Source organism: Taudactylus pleione, unplaced genomic scaffold (assembly GCF_031769625.1).
Source record: "Taudactylus pleione unplaced genomic scaffold, aTauple2 ptg000074l, whole genome shotgun sequence".
Taxonomy (NCBI): domain Eukaryota; kingdom Metazoa; phylum Chordata; class Amphibia; order Anura; family Myobatrachidae; genus Taudactylus; species Taudactylus pleione.
The window spans coordinates 96,910-117,389 of record NW_028284476.1 but is presented as its reverse complement, the minus strand read 5'-3'; the positions used below and the strand labels follow the sequence as shown (position 1 = coordinate 117,389).

General features: G+C 45.6%; 1 protein-coding gene across 7 annotated transcripts in view; it reads left to right on the top strand.

The window, feature by feature from the left end:
• The window catches only part of MLPH (melanophilin), a 91,489-nt gene extending 73,882 nt beyond the window's left edge, over positions 1 to 17,607 (top strand). For all 7 annotated transcript variants that reach the window (XM_088467744.1, XM_088467740.1, XM_088467741.1 and 4 more), the window contains 3 exons: positions 8,515 to 8,572; positions 15,173 to 15,264; positions 15,953 to 17,607. In XM_088467744.1, coding sequence (XP_088323870.1) covers positions 8,515 to 8,572; positions 15,173 to 15,264; positions 15,953 to 15,976 — 174 coding nt within the window. In that variant the 3' untranslated portion in view covers positions 15,977 to 17,607. The remainder of the gene's footprint in view (positions 1 to 8,514; positions 8,573 to 15,172; positions 15,265 to 15,952) is intronic.
• The last annotated feature ends 2,873 nt before the right edge of the window (positions 17,608 to 20,480 follow it).

Sequence of the window (20,480 nt, the reverse complement as noted above, 5' to 3'; positions counted from 1 at the left end):
GGCTGATCAATAAGCCTCCCTTGTAATGACAGCCTGATAGCGGACCTATGCGCTGCCATACGCTCTGAGAATTTACGTGTAGTCTGCCCCACGTAATATAGCTTGCATGGACAGATAACAATGTATACAACATGATCAGTAGAACAAGTCAACACATATCTTATGTCAAAAATTTTGTTCGTATGTGGGTGTTTGAAAGATTGACATGTATGCAAAAAAGAACATGTTGTGCAATTACTGCACCTGTAACATCCTGGCTGTTTTCTCTGTGTATTCACTGTCACAGGGACAGCTTTACCCGTGATGTCTGTTTTAACAAGTCTATCTCTCAAATTTCTACCTCGTCGCAGTGCAGCTATGGGTCTACTATTTCTGAAGATAGGAAGATCCCTATCCGATGAGACCACTGGCCATAACGCCTGCGTGGCTCTCCTAATGATAGGACTGGCAGTAGAAAAATCACTAGTCCAAGGTATTATTTTAGATGAGTCCCTAGCCTTGGGACACAATAGATCATTGTATTGTGGTCCTGAAGACGGGGCTTCGGCCCAGAAACGGCTGTAGACCGAATTTAATACATTTCTATATTTGCATTTTCAATTACTCTGAGTGCCAATTTCTTTTGGATTTCTGTGGATTGATTTAAATTGCGCACCGGAGGCAGCTGTGTTGGTGTTGTGAGTGCCGGCAGACTTTGGATTATTTTTTGTACATTTGTTGTACCTGTTGCATGGCACCCATGTCTTTCGTGTAGACATAGGAACCACCTTTCTTCTGAAACAAGCCAGCTCACTTTAATGCATGTGTGAGGATCTCAGCGTGGCATAATGGAGCATACCAGCCTTCCTAGTGAACAGACAGGATGTCGAGGATTATTTAACCAAGATGCAGGTGCTACATTCAGCTACTCTGCTAGTGACATTGAGCAAATTTTATCCAAAGAAGTCTTAATGCTGAATGATCCAGTGCATAAAGCTGAGGATTTATTTTATCAATTGATGAAATTAAAACGCCGTGAGATTGATTATTCATTGCACGGGATTTCATTATCCGAGTATTATAGGGAGCACAAAATTCCCCGTGGCTTCCGTGTGCATAATGTTCCCACAATTGGGCGGAACAACCCAGAATTTGTACACAAGTGGATCGCCATTTTAAATAAATGTGCGTTCGATTTGATGGTTGCAGTTATTGAGGAGTCCAATCGTGAATTAACCATCACTAAAGAGAAGATTGCTCTCTTTGAAAAATCCCATATGAAAACCTTAAAAGATGAACCTAGCCATGATTGGCTCAGTAAGATGGAGGAACAATGTGATACGTACAAGCGTAACTTAATCAAGTTCAAGAAAAATAAGAAATACACGGTGGATGCTGATTATGATGACAATCGTGTTTACAAATGGCTATCTGGGGGCGCCCCCTCTCGGTTTCAGCAGGAGAGGGTTGTCAGACGTAGACCTTGGCACAAAAAAAATTTTGATAAACGAAGTGGCAGGAACATTTCAAACAGTAATAGTGACAGTGATTTTCAAGTCTCAGAAAGCGACGATTCTAGTAGGTCACAGAGAGGCCCTTTAGGGCAGGCCCCTGTACCCTTAGTGGAAACCAGGTCAGATCAACTACCCGCAGAGGCGGGCAAAATAAGAGGCAGAGGAAGACCTCCCACCAAGAAGAAAATCTAATTTTTAATCTGTCTCAAAGACAACTATCTGCATTGGAGATTCAGGTCTTAAACCGAGGATTAAGTTTTGTTCCTACAAATCGTTTTGATGAGTTTAAGTGGAGGTGTGATTCTCATAAGTTTGCGAGAAAATTGAGGCTCAAGGAGCATTTTCAGCATGAGAATTTAAGTGCTGCTCCTACGATTTTTGAGGTATTTTTGCATCGATCCTCTAGGTCCAATTATGATCCTATTTCCAATAATGCATCTTTGCGGACTTTTGGTCGTCTACTTGATGAGGCAGTCACTAAATTTGTCGCGGCACCTGGTAAGGTTCACCCCAACCTGTCTAACTCAGAGTTGCGGGCACTTAAAAATTTGGAGTCATATGAAGACATTGTCATCAGGCCTGCCGACAAGGGCGGTGCCATCGTGATACAGGATATTGGAACTTACAGGGCTGAGATTGAGTCCCAATTATCAGACACGGCAGTGTACCAAAAACTGTCAAGAGACCCTACCATTGAGTATCAGAGGGAATTGGCAGAGATCTTGACGACAGCTAAGGACCAGTCATTAATTCCTCTGAAAGTGTACAAAGCCCTATTAGTTCAGTATCCTAGGGTTCCTGTACTGTACACCTTACCTAAGGTGCACAAAGACAGCATTAATCCCCCGGGACGGCCGATTATATCGGCGAGAGACTCATTGCTGCAACCGGTGTCTCAGTTGCTGGATTCTATTCTGCAACCACTGGTGGGCAGACAATCTACATTCCTCAAGGATACCTCTATGTTTTTACAAAAACTCGCGGACTTGAAGAATATTCCATCACACACCCTATTATGTTGTTTGGACATATGCAGTCTATATACCTCCATTCCACATGTTGGTGGCATGCTGGCCATGAAAAAGTTTTTGGGTATTAATCTGCATGAATCGTTGTTTGACCATGGTCTATTTTTGAAGCTCTTGGAGCTCACCTTATGTCGTAATTATTTCCTCCATGATGGTGGGTTCTATCTACAGCTACGAGGGTGTGCCATGGGGTCATCTGTGGCACCCTCGTATGCTAATGTTTTTATGTTTGACCTTGAACAGCAGTTGTTTTTCCAGGATGAGGAGGTGTTGAATGATATTCTGTGGTACACCCGGTACATTGATGACATTTTTCTTCTGTGGACTGGGGGTACCGACAGATTTATTCATCTTATGGAGACTATCGATAGGTCTGATTCTCCTATTAAGTTCACGTTTCTGTATCACGAAAGTGAGGTGCATTTTTTAGATGTTACGGTTAAGTTCATTAATGGGGCTTTTCAAACAGATGTCTTTCATAAACCAACAGGTAGAAACACTTTTCTATTAGCCTCTAGCCATCACCCAGAACCCCTGAAACAGGGTCTACCTTTGTCCCAGATGATGAGGATAGCTCGCATCACGAGTGATTCGAGTAAGGTTGCTGGGGAGTTGGATGTACTTATTGACAAGTTCATTAATAGAGGTTATAATCCCCAAACTTTAAGAGAACAAAAAATCAAAGTAATGCTTATGTCACGCAATGATCTATTGTGTCCCAAGGCTAGGGACTCATCTAAAATAATACCTTGGACTAGTGATTTTTCTACTGCCAGTCCTATCATTAGGAGAGCCACGCAGGCGTTATGGCCAGTGGTCTCATCGGATAGGGATCTTCCTATCTTCAGAAATAGTAGACCCATAGCTGCACTGCGACGAGGTAGAAATTTGAGAGATAGACTTGTTAAAACAGACATCACGGGTAAAGCTGTCCCTGTGACAGTGAATACACAGAGAAAACAGCCAGGATGTTACAGGTGCAGTAATTGCACAACATGTTCTTTTTTGCATACATGTCAATCTTTCAAACACCCACATACGAACAAAATTTTTGACATAAGATATGTGTTGACTTGTTCTACTGATCATGTTGTATACATTGTTATCTGTCCATGCAAGCTATATTACGTGGGGCAGACTACACGTAAATTCTCAGAGCGTATGGCAGCGCATAGGTCCGCTATCAGGCTGTCATTACAAGGGAGGCTTATTGATCAGCCAGTTGCTCGACACTTCAAAGAGGTCGGGCACACGCTGGCATCACTTAGATACTTTATGATTGACCATGTGCCCGTCACTCTGAGACGGGGTGATAGGGCTAAGCAGTTACTTATCAAGGAATCCAAGTGGATTTTAAGACTTAATACCATTGCCCCACATGGCTTAAATGAAAAAATTAATTGGAATAGCCTCCTATGATTGATTTGGTATTGTGATGGTGATCTTTTATTTTCACTTTGTATTGCTATGTTTGCGATTGGGATTCTGGAGTGTGGGATTATGGATTGTGGGGGTCCTAACGGGGTATGTGCTTATTTGCTCGGTTTTTATGATGTTTGTCATTTTTTGTTAATGTTTATGTAATGTTGTTGGGCTTGTGATGTACATACACCAATCGGTGGGTGTCTTGCTGTGTCTTTAGGTGCCACTGCTGGGGGGCGGGGCCGGTTCACGACTGTGGAACGCAGGCTCTCTGGTCTGTGGAACGCACTCTGCGGTCCCCATGACGATGTCGGCTGTAGTTTCCGGAAGTGTGACGGTCACGTGCTTCCGGTGGATGGTTCCTGACGGACGGCTGGAGGCGCGCGCCGGTTGATGGTAAGGTACATATGGGGGGTTATGTGGTTATTTTATGTGTTTTGTTTGTATTGTGGTCCTGAAGACGGGGCTTCGGCCCAGAAACGGCTGTAGACCGAATTTAATACATTTCTATATTTGCATTTTCAATTACTCTGAGTGCCAATTTCTTTTGGATTTCTGTGGATTGATTTAAATTGCGCACCGGAGGCAGCTGTGTTGGTGTTGTGAGTGCCGGCAGACTTTGGATTATATATATATATATATATACAGTGTGTGAATGTGTATATAAAAAGTGAAATTCCGCTTAAACCACTTACCACAAAACACTCTCCCTGCCAGTGTGTAGAACTCAGTGCTGCTGCACCTTCTGGGCTGGGGAAGGTGTCTGCTGTCATTGGAGCAGACAATGCCGTCGGCTCGCATCTTGTCCTGCATCCTCCTACTGCTCTTCCTATGAGGCCACAGTGGCAGGGAGGAAGGCAGGGACAGAAGGTCCAGCGTGGGCATAACATCAATGCCACGCCGCGGTGGCATTCATTATTACCGCACATGCACAGAACACTCAAGGTGATGGAGGGGTAGCCAGGGAAGGAGTCACCGAGGCCATTACCCTGGTGACTTTATTGCTTACTTTTTAAAGAGCATGTAGCTGCCATGGCACCAAGGGCCCTTCCGTAACTCGGGGCCCGGGACGGGTGTACCCTTAGTGCCTAACCCTAACCCTCCCCCTAGTGCCTAACCCTAATGCTAACCCTCCCCCTAACCCCGCTACTTACCTTCAGGATAACGGCAGTCAGGATCCTGGCGCCGAGATTCTGACTGTTGTCAGGATTCCGGCGCAGGCAATCTGACCGTTGGAAATAATCCCCGCGGTCGAGATATTGACCGCATCCCTCACAGATATCTCCTGCTTACATTTGTCTCCTGAAATGGCCCGCTGCCTTCATACATTAGTATGGGGCTAGAAATTCAGCAGGCTCTGAAAGTACAATATATGTTTCAGAGCTTGACTGCAGGAGCATTGGCCATCTTCAGATGGCGTTTGCTCCCGCTCGCAGCGCACACCCCGCTCCTTCCATATGGAAAGGAGTTCCACCGGACGTCTGGGCTTTGTGCTCCTGTGTGAGCTCTAGTTCACGCATGCACACTAGTACTGCCGAATCGACACGGCAGTGCTAGCTTTCACTGCTCCGAAAGGAACCCGCTTTGGGAAGACAGCTGATTTTCGGATCAGCTGTCTCCATGCCAGAACAATGATGAAGTGCTCCGGTGCCCGCGGCGAGTTAATATGTTAATTATTGGGGTCCACTTGGACCCTGATAATTAACATAATGAATAGACCCTTTAGTACTTTCATAGTTGAATGCCTACATCTTGGCTTGTGTAGTTGTCCTCGACATTTAGGGGCTGATTCTGAGTTTGGGGTAAAGCAAAAAAAAAAAGTAAGTAACTGTGCACTTGGACAAACCATGTTTCAATGTAAAGGCTACAAATACATGTATTTGTTTTTGCATGCAGGGTAATGGTGCGTACACACTGGGTGATAAAGTGGACTACTGAACGATAACGATATCGTTATCGTTCAGTCGTCCACTTTATCGTCCATTTTTAACACCAAAAAGATGAACGATGACGACGACGCGCGTTCCCGTGGGTCGTTCGTCATCATTGTTCATCGGGCTGACATGCAGGCCAACCTGACGATCTCGTCAGGTTGCTGCATGTCAGGAAATGGGGGAGAGAGCCCGGCACTGAACGATATCATTAATGATATTGTTCAGCGGCTGTGCTCAATGTCATGAACGACATTGAGCACAGCCTGCCGGGGACAACACTACACGATATCGCTCAGGGAGCATATTGTGTAGTGTGTACCCACCATAAATCACACCTGCCAACTTTTACATTCTCCTCACCGGGAGAAGCCCGAAGAGGAGATGAAGATAACCACTTTAGGGACGAGGATGGGTTCTTTACATCAGGCAGAGCCCCCTTTTTGTAAAAAGCTGCAAATCACGTGTCCATAGGGAGGGGCTAAAATAACACAATTAGTTTTAGCCACGCCCCCTCTCTACGGACTTTCGTCTCCTGGTATTATCTCCCTATCCTGCCCAAAGTGGGCGGGATGCGGGAGACCAGCTCACTCTTCTTGGGGTGCAGGGGATTCCTCTAAAAAATGGGGAGGCTCCCACACCTTCCGGGAGAATATGTAAGTATGGGGTATATACTGGTGGCTTTATTGACATGTAGCTCACAAATGCTGGACAGCTGTATTTTTACACTGTGAGTTTGGACACCCCTCTCCCAAATCTAAATCTGTGTGCAAAGTTACTCACAATGCAGAATCGGTCCCTCTATGTGCACCTAAATTTGTGGGATTACATGTCCAATCCTGTGGGTCATGTAGGTGCAGAATGATTTCCGAGAGACAATTACAAAAACCAGAAGGACATTTACAAGGGAAAACATCACTTGAAAGTCCATTCTATCACCATTTTATGATCATCCCCTACGTTCCTTTACACATTTTTGTTTTACTCCTAATATATTGGTCTTTAATTAATCATGAAGGGAGAGAGGACAGCAGGAAAATCTTAATGCCAAGAAAGCTCATTCCCATAACAGAAAACCAAAAAGGTACCAAAGGCGTCCTATTGAAAGAATGGGATAATTACAAAGTACCAGGACCTATAACATAGTCACAAAATAAAAAGTAATTGTACAGGGAGAAATTGCTGTCAAGCCCCCACAAGACCCCCAAATGTGCCTTTTCTACACTTAGGAGAGAATTCAATTGCCAGCGAAGGGTGTGTACTGCTGTTGCCGCGGCATTTAAATGCCGGTAATGGCAGCCCGTCTCACACCCTTCGCCCGGTCAGCCAAATGTCCGATTCGCACAAACGTGCTCGCTACCCTATGGGGGTATTTCAAGTGTTTTGCGCGCCAGTGGCCACTAGATGGCGCCCGACGGAGCAATTCAATTGTTGCTCCGTTCGGGCGCGCACAGCTGCCGACGCAGCCACCCAAGCTGGCGAGCAGAAATGACCAAAAAGTGACCCGTTTAAGCATTCAAACAGGACTTGTCCCATCATTTTCACAGGCTGCTAACTAGTTTGCAAAGGAAAAAGGCCAATGACCTCACAATGCAGCATTTGTGCTGTACTTTTGCCTTTTTTGTCAAATATCCTCTCTACCTATACAGTGTATTACCTCGTAGTCTCAGAACACTATGATTCAACGATTGAACGATAAACTATATCGTTATCGATAATCGTTAAAAAAATCGTTGTATGTGTATGCACCTTAAATTCTGCATAAAAAAAACCTCTGAAATTGTGAATTTTAATACAGTTACTCAAAATTTAGATTGTAGCATTAATGACTGATCTACTTAAATTATTTACACTGTTGGAGGTATGTCTGGAGGTAACTATGGCCCTCATTCAGACCCACTCGCGAGCGGCTGTCCGCTCGCAAGTGGGTCGATGGTCCGCACTGCGCATGCGCGAGACGCGACGAGCGAAGGACTTTCCTTCGCTCGGAGTGTCTCATCAAAGGAGGCGTGCTGTCGATGTTGACTGACAGCACGCCCCCTTTGGTGGGCGTGCCTGCCAGACGGAGGCGTTCCCAAGGGAACGCCTACCGCCTGAAGCCGGCCCCACTGACATCACTAGTGATGTCAGTGGGAGTGATTTTGGCTCTGATAGAGCCAAAATCACTCCTGGCCTTGCGGTTGAAAAACTCAACCGCAGGCTTTTGCTCGCAGTTTCGATGGTCGCGATGGTCACGACCATCGCGACCATCATCCTGCACGCTCGTACATGCTGTGGGTGGTGACCCACAGCTATACGAGCGTCCAGGAGGACGCTCCATATTAATGGAGGTGGGCCCTGATTCAGAGCGAGCGCTCTGGTCAGAGCGTCCGGCTCTGAATCAGGGCCTATATCCATGCTCAGTTTAAAGATCACATTTATCATTTTGAACTCTAGGCCACGTTAAAAATTACTTTAAACATTTATGAAAAAAATATCAAGTTGTTTCAACTTAGCCCATATTGGTTTATTATTGCGTCAGGCTCGTGTTCCGGAATGTGAGGATAAGGGACTGACTTTTGTAGCTTGAACATGAGTGAGATGGCTTAGGTTCTTTGCCGGGCTGTGGATTTACTAATAATCTGTCTCCTGTCCCCTCAGATTCTGTCACTGCAGCAGGCACTCAAGAAGAAGTTTAATATGGACACAGACATAACAGGTGAGTATTTATGTGGCTGACTCCAACCAACTCTCGCCTGTTATCTAATACCCCTTTTACACCGACCTGAAAATCCCAAGTTGATGAACGTGAACGCAGAGCCGGCCTTAACCAGTTTGATGCCCTAGGCAAGATTTTGGATGGTGCCCCCTAGCTCCGTCGCTAGTTCCGCCTCTGACCCAGCACCCTTCTCCCAGCACAGCACCCACCAACTAGCAGCACAGTCCACAGAAACATCCATCACTCCTCACCCATTGCAATCTTTATTCACGGAGCTGTAACTAGATAATTTGATGCCCTGTGCCAATAAGAGCATTAGCACCCCCACCCCACTGTGTGTCTCCCTGCAGACAAGCCCAGCCTGCTGGACTCCGCAAAGGCCCATGGAAGGAGGAGCTCCTGCGGCTGGGCATGTCCAGCAGCCCTCCTCTAGCGGGAATTTTTGTTAATGCCCTCTACCCCCACTGTGTCTGATCACCGCAGCTGTATGAGATTCCGCACGTTCAGAGCAGAGCTGAGAGCTCCAATCGCATTAGGACAGCAAGAACAGAGGCTCCATCCGTCCCGGTCCTGCCATTGCCCGCTGTCAATCTGAGCTGGCCCTAGGCTTGGAATGCATGCCCCTAGGCATTTGCCTAGTTTACCTATGCCTAAGGCCGGCTTTGGTAAACGGCGCAATCTGGGTCACGATGACCCAGATCGTGCCGCATGCCGCCCGATTGGCCGGAATCAGTGGCGCTTGGAGATGACATCAACTCCAAGTGTCCACTACACCCTGGGCTAGGCCGTCCAGCAGGACGCAGCGCACCCCATCCACTCTCCCTATCTCTAGACCACTGCGGATTGAGGTAAGAGGGTCGGGGAGGACTGACCTGGCTCCGGTATGAACGGTGTTGCACGGGTCGATGCCGCGGTGTAAAAGGGGTCTGATCCGGGTTAGAAACATGTTCCAAATCCCGGGTCAGACCCAGGACTTTGGTATAAAAGGGGTAAGTGTGATCTGTCACTTGTTTGTCTGAGTGTGAGCCTACTACAGTAGGCTCATTGTCTGAGTGTGAGCCTACTACTGTATGCTCATTGTCCGAGTGTGAGCCTACTACTGTATGCTCATTATCCGAGTGTGAGCCTACTACTGTATGCTCATTATCCGAGTGTGAGCCTACTACTGTGTGCTCATTGTCCGAGTGTGAGCCTACTACTGTGTGCTCATTGTCCGAGTGTGAGCCTACTACTGTGTGCTCATTGTCCGAGTGTGAGCCTACTACTGTGTGCTCATTGTCCGAGTGTGAGCCTACTACAGTATGCTCATTGTCCGAGTGTGAGCCTACTACTGTGTGCTCATTGTCCGAGTGCTACTGTGTGCTCATTGTCCGAGTGTGAGCCTACTATTGTGTGCTCATTGTCTGAGTGTGAGCCTACTACAGTAGGCTCATTGTCTGAGTGTGAGCCTACTACTGTATGCTCATTGTCCGAGTGTGAGCCTACTACTGTATGCTCATTATCCGAGTGTGAGCCTACTACTGTATGCTCATTATCCGAGTGTGAGCCTACTACTGTGTGCTCATTGTCCGAGTGTGAGCCTACTACTGTGTGCTCATTGTCCGAGTGTGAGCCTACTACTGTGTGCTCATTGTCCGAGTGTGAGCCTACTACTGTGTGCTCATTGTCCGAGTGTGAGCCTACTACAGTATGCTCATTGTCCGAGTGTGAGCCTACTACTGTGTGCTCATTGTCCGAGTGCTACTGTGTGCTCATTGTTCGAGTGTGAGCCTACTATTGTGTGCTCATTGTCCGAGTGTGAGCCTACTACAGTATGCTCATTGTCCGAGTGTGAGCCTACTATTGTGTGCTCATTGTCCGAGTGTGAGCCTACTACAGTATGCTCATTGTCCGAGTGTGAGCCTACTACTGTGTGCTCATTGTCCGAGTGTGAGCCTACTACTGTATGCTCATTGTCCGAGTGTGAGCCTACTACTGTGTGCTCATTGTCCAAGTGTGAGCCTACTACTGTATGCTCATTGTCCGAGTGTGAGCCTACTACTGTATGCTCATTGTCCGAGTGTGAGCCTACTACTGTGTGCTCATTGTCTGAGTGTGAGCCTACTACTGTGTGCTCATTGTCTGAGTGTGAGCCTACTACTGTGTGCTCATTGTCTGAGTGTGAGCCTACTACTGTGTGCTCATTGTCTGAGTGTGAGCCTACTACTGTGTGCTCATTGTCTGAGTGTGAGCCTACTACTGTATGCTCATTGTCCGAGTGTGAGCTGAATCAGGCTCAGTGTACTAGAGATGTGGCGCTGCGACTTTAGCTGCACAAGAATTATTACACTGCACAACAATGAAAATGTTTCCGGTGTGACAATAGTTACTTGTAATTGATTTCAGCATGCAGAGAATGAATATGACATTTAAAACTCTCAGTTAGCTCTGTGGGCCTGATTCAGAGCCGCTTGTAAGCGGCCGCTCGTTCGCTCCGAGCGACGTTCGCACAACTGCGCATGCGTATGGGTCGTAATGCGCATGTGCCAACCAGTCATTGCGGTCGGAAATCGGGCGCTCGCAAAATAGCGAGTGCCTGCTAATTTGAGTGACAGGATGAGGCGTTTGTGGGTGATAACAGGGGAAGGTGCTTGAAAATGGGGAGTGCCAAATGCAGGCGTGCCAAATGGTCAAAACGGGCGTTTTAAGGGTGTGCATAATTAACAAAGCAGCGTCAGCGACCACGTCACTTGGTTGTTTCTTAGCCTGAACTGTTCGCATGATTGCGGTAGGAAAATCCATCCACAAGCACTGCGAGCAGTTCAGACGCCTTTCGATGTACTCGATTAATCAAATAAATAGCGGAGATGACGTATGATGCGAGCGGCCACGGGGCATCTTTACAAAATAGCGAGCAAATGTTTCATTCGCTCGCTCAGACATAGAGGCGTCAACAGACCGCAAAGAGCGAGCGCTCAATTTAAATAACCGGCCCCTTTTTCTGAACGAGCGAGCGCAAATAGCGTCCGGCTCAGAATCAGGCCCTGAGTTCCGAGATATAGCCCATTTATGACGCTGTAGGGGTATTCCTAGTGAAGTGGGCAGAATGGAGAGAATCTTACCAGCAATCTACGTTCCGCGCAGAGGGGGAGGAGCCTAATGACCCAATTAAATGAATCAGTTATTTGTCCCCTCCCCTATTCAAATATATGCGATTCACGGGATTACCCACACAAGATAACTGTGCTGCACTGAGTGACAAGCATAGTGAGCGATTACACCAAGACATTTCAGCAATGGAACAAAGATATCAGGGCAGGTGATCACTACTGTTGGACAGTGACAAGAGATGCCCCAGAAGAGGAGTACAAGCGACAAGCAAAGAGAAAACACCCCCATGAATAGGCCACTATATTACATAGTACTTTCCTATGCTGTATGTTTGTTTTGTATGCTGTATGTTTGTTTCATATGCTGTATGTTTGTTTCGTATGCTGTATGTTTGTTTCGTATGCTGTATGTTTGTTTCGTTTTGTGTTCTTATTTGTGATTGATTGAATTAAAACAACTGTTATTTATTTTCTATCAAGAAAATATCAGATTATTTTAAAATAGCTTTTCACTATGACTATATTACTAATGTACATACAGTATAGTGCAAGTAGTGTAGCTCAAAAAAATAGAGCTAGTAAAAACATTCTGAAATCATTTTAGTTTTTCTTGACCTCAAATTAGTAATGTCTATTTTTACAAAGGAAACAAATTAAAAGTATTAATTTGTTGTACAGTGTTATTAAACACATACAAAGTCACAGATAATGCACAACGGTGCTTGGCGTGAGAAAAAGCCGTGGCCGCTGCATCGCATCACTTCATACAGATTCAGTCTCAGTCGCACACATATGTACAAATGTCGCACATCTAATTGATCAGTGCAACCTAGCAATATAGTTTTTACACTTCCAGATGTTTTTATGCAAATAAAATGCACATATTGAGCGAGAAAGACACTCGCCACAGCCAAGTAGTCTGGGACTAGTGCGCCGAGGTGGGCTACTTGCAGGGGCATTTTAAGAGAGGAAGGCTCCGTGTGCAGTCAACATCCGAGGCCCCCACTTCTTTCTCCGGCAGCGCACTGAGCTCAGCGCCGCAGTGGTAGACTCTGGTCACTAGTCTGTGCCCAGAGTCTACAGCGCATGCGCAGTCACCGGGAAAATGGAGTGGCAGCCATTTTCCCGGTGTGTTCCATACTGCGCATGCGCAAAACGCTGGGAAAATGGTCACGACGGCCATTTTCCAGGCGTTTTTTTACAGCGCCGACACTGGCGCCAATGTGGGACTCCGGAGTGGTGAGTATAATATGGGTGCAGGGTGTGTGGTGTGGGCGCCCCTGCACCCAGGGGCCAGTATGCACTGCACAACCTGCACCCATTATAAATACTCCCCTGGCAACTGGCCGCTGCCTGAGTAACAGTGTATGAGGGCACATCTGTAGATCTGAATGGATAATTTGAACTTTTGCTTTGTGTCCTCATAGATCATTATAGTTTTAGATGAATAGTGTGATTTAGTGTCGCATTGCACAAGTATCACGGCTGTTCCGCTCTAAGGGGTAAATTTACTAAGATGGGAGTTCTATTAAGAAGTGATGTTGCCCATAGCAACCAATCAGATTCCAGGTATTACCTTCTAGAAGGTGCTAGATAAATGAGAAGTAGAATCTGATTGGTTGCTATAGGCAACATCACTTCTTAATAGAACTCCCATCTTAGTAAATTTACCCCTCTGGGGGAGAATTATCATACTTTCTAAAGAGGACAGGTGGATAAGTTGTCCATAGCAACCAATCAGCTGCTAGCTATCATTTATCTAGTACTTTCTATAAAATGATAGCTGGAAGCTGATTGGTTGTTACACTTTCTTCAGGAAATTGCAAACTTAATTTTCTGTGTTTCTAGTTCCTCTCCCCGTGGGCTAGCAATCGCTGTCATGGCCCGTGCACACAGCTGAAGAATCTTTCTGACACATAGTTTTACTGTAATGTTAGATCCTTCGCTATGAACAGACGGAAATGGCTTTGACCTGCAAGGCTTCAATTAACTTCCCTACAAAACTCCAATTTCATAGAGGCTTATCTGTCTGATTATTGCCGTCTCCGACCTGACTCGCTGCTCTTTCCTCCTATATAACAAATACTGGTCAGGAGAAAGTGGAGCTCTTAATGCAGAACATGTCTCCAGTCACATCATCATTCTATTGCTGAATATTATTCAACCTTAAAGAAGAATGCTGGCAGTGTAGCCAAATAGCCCAGTGTGCAGCAACTCAACATATAAGGGTCTATTTACTAAGCAGTGTTAGGAGACAGAGTGAAAAGTGATAAGGTGCCAGCCAATCAGCTCCCAACTGTCATTTTTCAAACACAGCCTGTGAGATGACAGTTGGGAGCTGATTGGCTGGCACCTTATCACTTTTCACTCTGTCTCCTAACACTGCTTAGTAAATAGACTGGGAAGTTCCTGAAATTCGGGTGCACCCCCCTCTAGCCGCTCCCGCACCCCCCAACCAGCTCTGGGGGGGACGATGATGTGATTTGCGCTAAATCGCGGCATCATAGCCCTTACCTCCCGCTATACAATGTTTGTGATCTTGGCACTGTATAGTGGGGGATGAGGCTATGATGCCGTAATCGCGATGCCACTGCACAGCTGACTGGCTGCACCCTCAAGAATGACACACACACATACTGTATATAGTATATATATTGCACATGCACAGTATATATATTTTGCAATATTGCTTGCAGCCCTATGGTGCTGCGAGCACTTTTGAGCAAGTTCGGGCTGCTTAAAAGAGCAGGTGCTGCCGTGATGACTCATACAGCGAGTACATTATGGCTAATTGACCCCCAAGCTTGCTGTTCCCAGTATGGCCCATTCCTACCATTACTTTAAAATCAACTAATTTTTCACCTCATATCCACATATACTTGTTCCATAGGCTTCTTATAACTCCTAGCAATAAGGGAGCTTGGGGATACTCAATACAGTATAATTTACCACTCTCCAAGTTGATGGTCATTAAGGGGCATTTATCAAGCCGAGCATGTATCATTTCTTGGACTTGGGTTCACGCATTGTGCACTTACACTTCCGAGTCAGTCTCGCCGCTACTAAAGTATCTGTGATAGGGATCGCGGATACTTAATTATTGGGGGCCACCTGGATCCCTGATAGTGAATGGCCCCTAAATGAGAAAACAGAGTGTGGACTAAGGTGAAATAGTCAAGAGAAGGGAGATGAGTGAAAGAAGAGCTCTGAGTGAGTCCAGTAAATGAGCAAACCATGGGGTCTATGTACTAAGCCTTGGATGGAGAAAAAGTCCCAACCAATTAGCTCCTAACCATCACTTTACAGGCTTTGTTTAAAAAAATGAGTTAGGAACTGGTTGGCTGGTACTTTTTGCTCCATCCACTTTATCTCCATCCAAGGCTTAGTTAATAGACGCCCAAGAGAGAGGAGTGCAATGGAAGCACCGGGCCAGGTGCAACATTACCCAGGAGACGCTCTGCGTCTTCTGAGACCCATTTTCATCCACTGTATTTTCTTTCCATCACATCAGATGAAGCCTTTGGACGGAATGAACTTTATCGTGGCTCCCTGACACAGCGCAATCCAAATGGGAAGAATCGGAAGGTGGACCGCATCTTTGCTGTAAGTGGTGGAGCTGATTGGGTCACAATGGAATTATGGGATGCAGAGATTAACTACTCTGTGTTATACAACATATAGGGCCTGATTGTGAGTCGCGCACAGATTTAAACGTGTCCACATCTAGCGATTTTTATGCATACTGCATGTGTGACGTGAGCTGCATACATGCGCTAAAGTACATGAATAAGAACCGCATGCATCAGCCGTTTCTGTGCTGCTGCTGAATGGGCATATGTGGGTTGTAACTGGAGCGGCAGCGATGCCATCCCATGCAAGAGAGCTGTTCCGTGGGCATGTAGCCGGAGTTACTTGCTAATCACAGCATGGGGTAGGTGTAAGTGCCGATAATAATGCTGATAGCTGCTCTCGCGTTTGCATTAATGGGGCGGTGCGGACACATAAACACGTATACCTCTGAGCGTAACGTGGCATTAGCGTCCCATTTGCATTTTGTTCACATTCCGTTCGCAGCGGGAGCCCGGAGTTAAGTTAACCTTACATGCGGCTCAGAATCAAGACCTTGATTCTACATACTGTATGCCAGGGGTGGAACGGTTTGATTAAACCTCTTGTGTTCATGGAACATTGCACTCTGAGGACAATGGGAACTCTACAGACGCATACACGTTAGGCAATAAGTAAAATGCAAACACAGCCTGAAAGTTATTATATTGCACTTGTCTTGCAGAAACCTGTCCTCAGCCAGCGATGAAGCCCGGATGCAAGCTCCCTACGTACCTGATCCTTCTCCGTCATGTACACCTGGAGTATTAGATACTGCAGCATACGTGTGGAAACCAACAGAAGCGTGTTATGTGTTTATCCATGTCTGCTATCAGGGCCTGGGTTATAATAAATGTACATATAAGGGTCCCCTATAGAGTCACAGATAATATTATCTAAACAGCACACGCACTTCACCGCAATCGAAGAATAATCAATAACAATAACGTATTTATTGAATGATTCTGAGAAATCAGTATAACATAAAATCACATCTTTCCTATACTACACGTGTCAAATATGTCACTGCCTTGACTTACACGCTATCAGAAACATATGTTTGTATATAGGGAGGCGGAAGCCGTGTCCAGGGAAAGGAGACAAATGATAGGGATCGTGAGAAGCAAATTCCTGTGATGTCCATTTCCAAGATTCAGAAATTATAGTTATCAACAGTCGGTAAATTTATATGTTTAACATATCCGCTGCTTTTACTTATTGTTATTAGGGTATTCATTTGTTACTAGTGACCTACATATAATCTAAACTCGTTAATTAGACTTATGACATACATTACTGATACATTCATTCTAAGCCTCATTTGATGAAAATTCAGAACTTGTGGGTTTAATGTGGCCCAATATATCTGTTATATTGTGTTGTGTTTGTTGCTTTCTGCTTTTACTTGTATGCATTTATGATTTATCTAACGTCTATATGGAATGTAACCCACTCCTGATTTCACAATAGTTGTGATCAAGAGTCCCATTATGTCCTCACTAAAGGTCTTGTGCAAAAATGCACCCCCTGCATATAGTCCTATTTGTGCAAAAGCACCTATATATCAGCTTGCGCTTATGTAGAGCAGGCCCACATTCTAACGTTTTGGGAATAGCACCTATAAAATCAGAGCATCTGAGTAGGTAGAGTTAAAACAATACTTCCAAGTGCAACCTAATAAACCAAAAACACAGCTCATTTCATTAACTTAAGCCTTTATTCCTAAAATTATTCTTGTTCCAGTCTCTTTAAAGTGTAAAATTATTCACTGGAGAGACGGCTCATTGGGATTGGTTCTATTATGCACATCACTTTTGTGTGCTGTAATATTTTTACTATATGGGTGTTTGTGCCAGGAGTGCACTTTGGGGGTTTTTCAGCTGCCTGGAAACACTGCCTTCATGCTAATATTACTACTTCCAGGAACTCACCGAAAGACAAAAGAAGGTGGGCAGCCCCTGAATCCCGCCTCTTCTCTGACTCAAAGAAGGTAGGGGCACAAGCACGCTATTACTGTAGTGCATGGCCTGTACCTTTTCTCTGGTGGCTCCGCAAGAACAGACTTGTCTGATGGCGGTTGCTCGGCTACACTACAGAAAAAGAAGAGAGAATCCAGACAAGAGAAAAGGGTCAGGAAGAGCACAAAAGAGACGTCTCTAGGGAGAGAGAGAGCAAAGTGATTAGAGTCGTGATTAAGAAACACAGGTGAAGGGTAAGAATAGGGATAAAGGATAAGACCATAAAGGAACAAGAGAAGGAGGAAGAGAAATAGGAGGTTAGAATGGAGGAATTAGGGAAAGGAAGGGGGAGCCCCCTTCCTCCGAACCATAGGCAGTGTACTGCATATTAACATGGAGAAGGTATTTGTTATATAGGTTTCCCCTGGCAAACATTTGGGAACCCCCCTCTAGAAATCCTGCATTTGCCCCTGTTGGTGCTTGTACCCACATAAAATGCACCTAGATGGTATAAAGCATTCCCATTGAAAGCGGATAACGATTCCCAGTTACCAGTGGCTCCTGAGCACCCCGTAAGTTGTATTTATGGGAAGAAACGCTCTGCGGCCATCTGCTAATTGAGGAATTCTCGCTACTCCTTGAGTCTCATCTATAAGAAACTAAACAAGTTAGGTTTTTTGCATGTTGGTGTAATCTGCAGCACATTGATGCGCTCAGTCCTCATTTAGCCAGCGACGCTCCAATCGAACCAGCTCCTCCCAACAGGAGATAATTACTTTTCATACTTCATTAGGCTCTGCCACCTCTGTATGGAGATTCCTGTGGAGCATTTGCACCAGAATTGACAAATAGGCAAAAGTGCTACCAAACAGCATCTCTGTGCATCCCTCAATGACCCTTAGTGTTGTGGATTAGTAATCTGAAAATAAACTATTTGTGAATTACAAACATTGTGTCGGTTCCTGTTCTGTCATTAAAGGATGGACATTTCCATGATTAAGCATGTTTTACTAATCATTTCAAAAGACACATAAAAGTTAACACACAACATAATGAAATACACAGTATAAAATTCAGATGAAGTACAACATACAGATACAATATAATACAGGAGTTGCCAATCTTCTCTCCCCTTTCAGTGTCTAAAGCTGACCACACACTAGACCAACTTACATCCAACCAGCCAACTTGTTGATTGGTTGGAATGAAAATCTGGTAAGGAATAGGAGTAAATGATGATCAGCAATGTGCTCCTAAATGCCAGAAAACAGATGAAAATGGTCGTTTAGACAAGTTTGTTAAATGTTTGATCTAAACAATTTGTACAAACAACAGTTTTGGTCCATTTTCCAGCATTTGGGAGCAAATTGCTGATTGAACTCCTTACCAGATTTTCATTCCAACCAATCAACTAGTTGGTTGGTTGGACAGATAATCTTTAGATGTGTGGCCAGCTTAAGGATATAGGTGAAGGACATAAGTGACGGTTTTAAGGACAACACATGGCCCCCTGCTTAGTTTAATGTCTCACAACTTTTTAAGCTGAGGATTCAGGACAAATGGCCATGTGATGCCTCATGCTAGAGAAAGTCACGCCACGCCGATCTTACGAGGTCTGGGTTATTCCCATTCTCCCCCATTAAAATACTTTTCGCATGCCAAGCACACCATTGCAGGTGAGCAGAGCCGTAACTAGACTTTTTGATGCCCCGTGCCAGAAAGAGCATTGGTGCCCCCCCCTTTTTCAAATAGGGACATAAGACAAAACACCCCCAAAAAAGGGCCATGACCTCATGGGGAAGGGCCAGGGAAGAGATCGGGGAGGCCAGGAGATGCTGGGGATAAAAGAAGAGGAAGTTACAAGTGAGAATGATAATAAACAGAAAATTGACAGGTCCAAACAGTGCCCCCTGCCCTGTGGTGCCCTGTGCCATGGCACTGGTCGCACTACCCTAGTTACAGCCCTGCAGGTGAGCACAGCACCTGTTTACCACCGGATACATACTTATTGTCAATCTTCATGCTGTCAACATGTCATCAGGTTATATCGATGGAACAATGCTGGCAAGGTTGTGTCAATCATAAATAATCATGTTTAAAGTTATACTGCTGACACGAGGCAGCCATTTTGGGCGCACAACATAGGTTACCCTGGGTGGAATAGGTAACATCTGGCAGGATGTGCAACCCATAGAAGTATAACATCAGGTGGAAAAAATAAAAGGCAAAAATGGCGGTATTAATACAGCAATATAACATCTATGTAAAAGTTAATCTAAACTTAAAAGGAAAAGACAAAGGGGGTCCAGTCAGTATACCGATGCCGGAATCCCGACACTCGCCAGAATGCCGACATCGGCATCCCGAAGTAATCAAGATACCGACGTCGGCATCTCAAAGTATGCGGGTTACAGTTAGCGTTAAGCACGGGATGGGGTTTAGGGACCAGCCGGGGTAGGTTAGGGTTAGGCACCGACCAGGGAGGGTTAGGTTGCAGGGAGGGGGGGTTAGTGTGAGGCACCACCAGGGGGAGGTTAGGGTTAGGTACCACCCACGGAGGGTTAGGTTTAGTGTGAAGATTAGGGACCACCGGGGGAGTGTTAGGGGGGAGAGCAGGGACGCACAGTCAGGGGAGGCAGAGCCTCCCTTATCATACTCCTGAGATTTGATATAACAATTATTAGAATACAAAGAAGATATTTATAACCTATAAACATCTTCTGTGTTTATTGTAATCATTTTATAGATAACACTCACCAGCTTTGTGGAGCTCCCTGGAGGACGAGAGATGAGGCAGCGACAGCTCAGCCTCGCTTCTGTATAGTTAGACACTGCTTGCAGAGCTGGGGGCAGGTTCACACCACTAGCAGCAAGCTGCACCGAAAGAGAGCTAATAGAGGCATGCCTCTGAGTATGGGGGGCGTGCCTTGAGCACTGACGGACACCTTGGATGTGCCATGTGACCAGGAAGTGCACTGCAGTGTTTAGAGTTCAGAGCTCAGTCAGCAGCAGCTGAAGACACAGTGAAGGTTAGTGTAGTGAGGGGAGAGTTACAGTGAGTAGGGGATGAGACAGGCTCCATTTGTACCTCACCGCTCATCACTGGTAGGGAGAGGGGGAGGGTTAGACTACTTACCAGCCCCTGTCGGGATTTGCAACATCGGGATGCTGCTGTCGGTCTTCCAAAAGCCGGCATCCCGTCCGCCGGTAAATCATACCGATTCCAGACGAAGAATAAAGCAAAATTGCACCAAG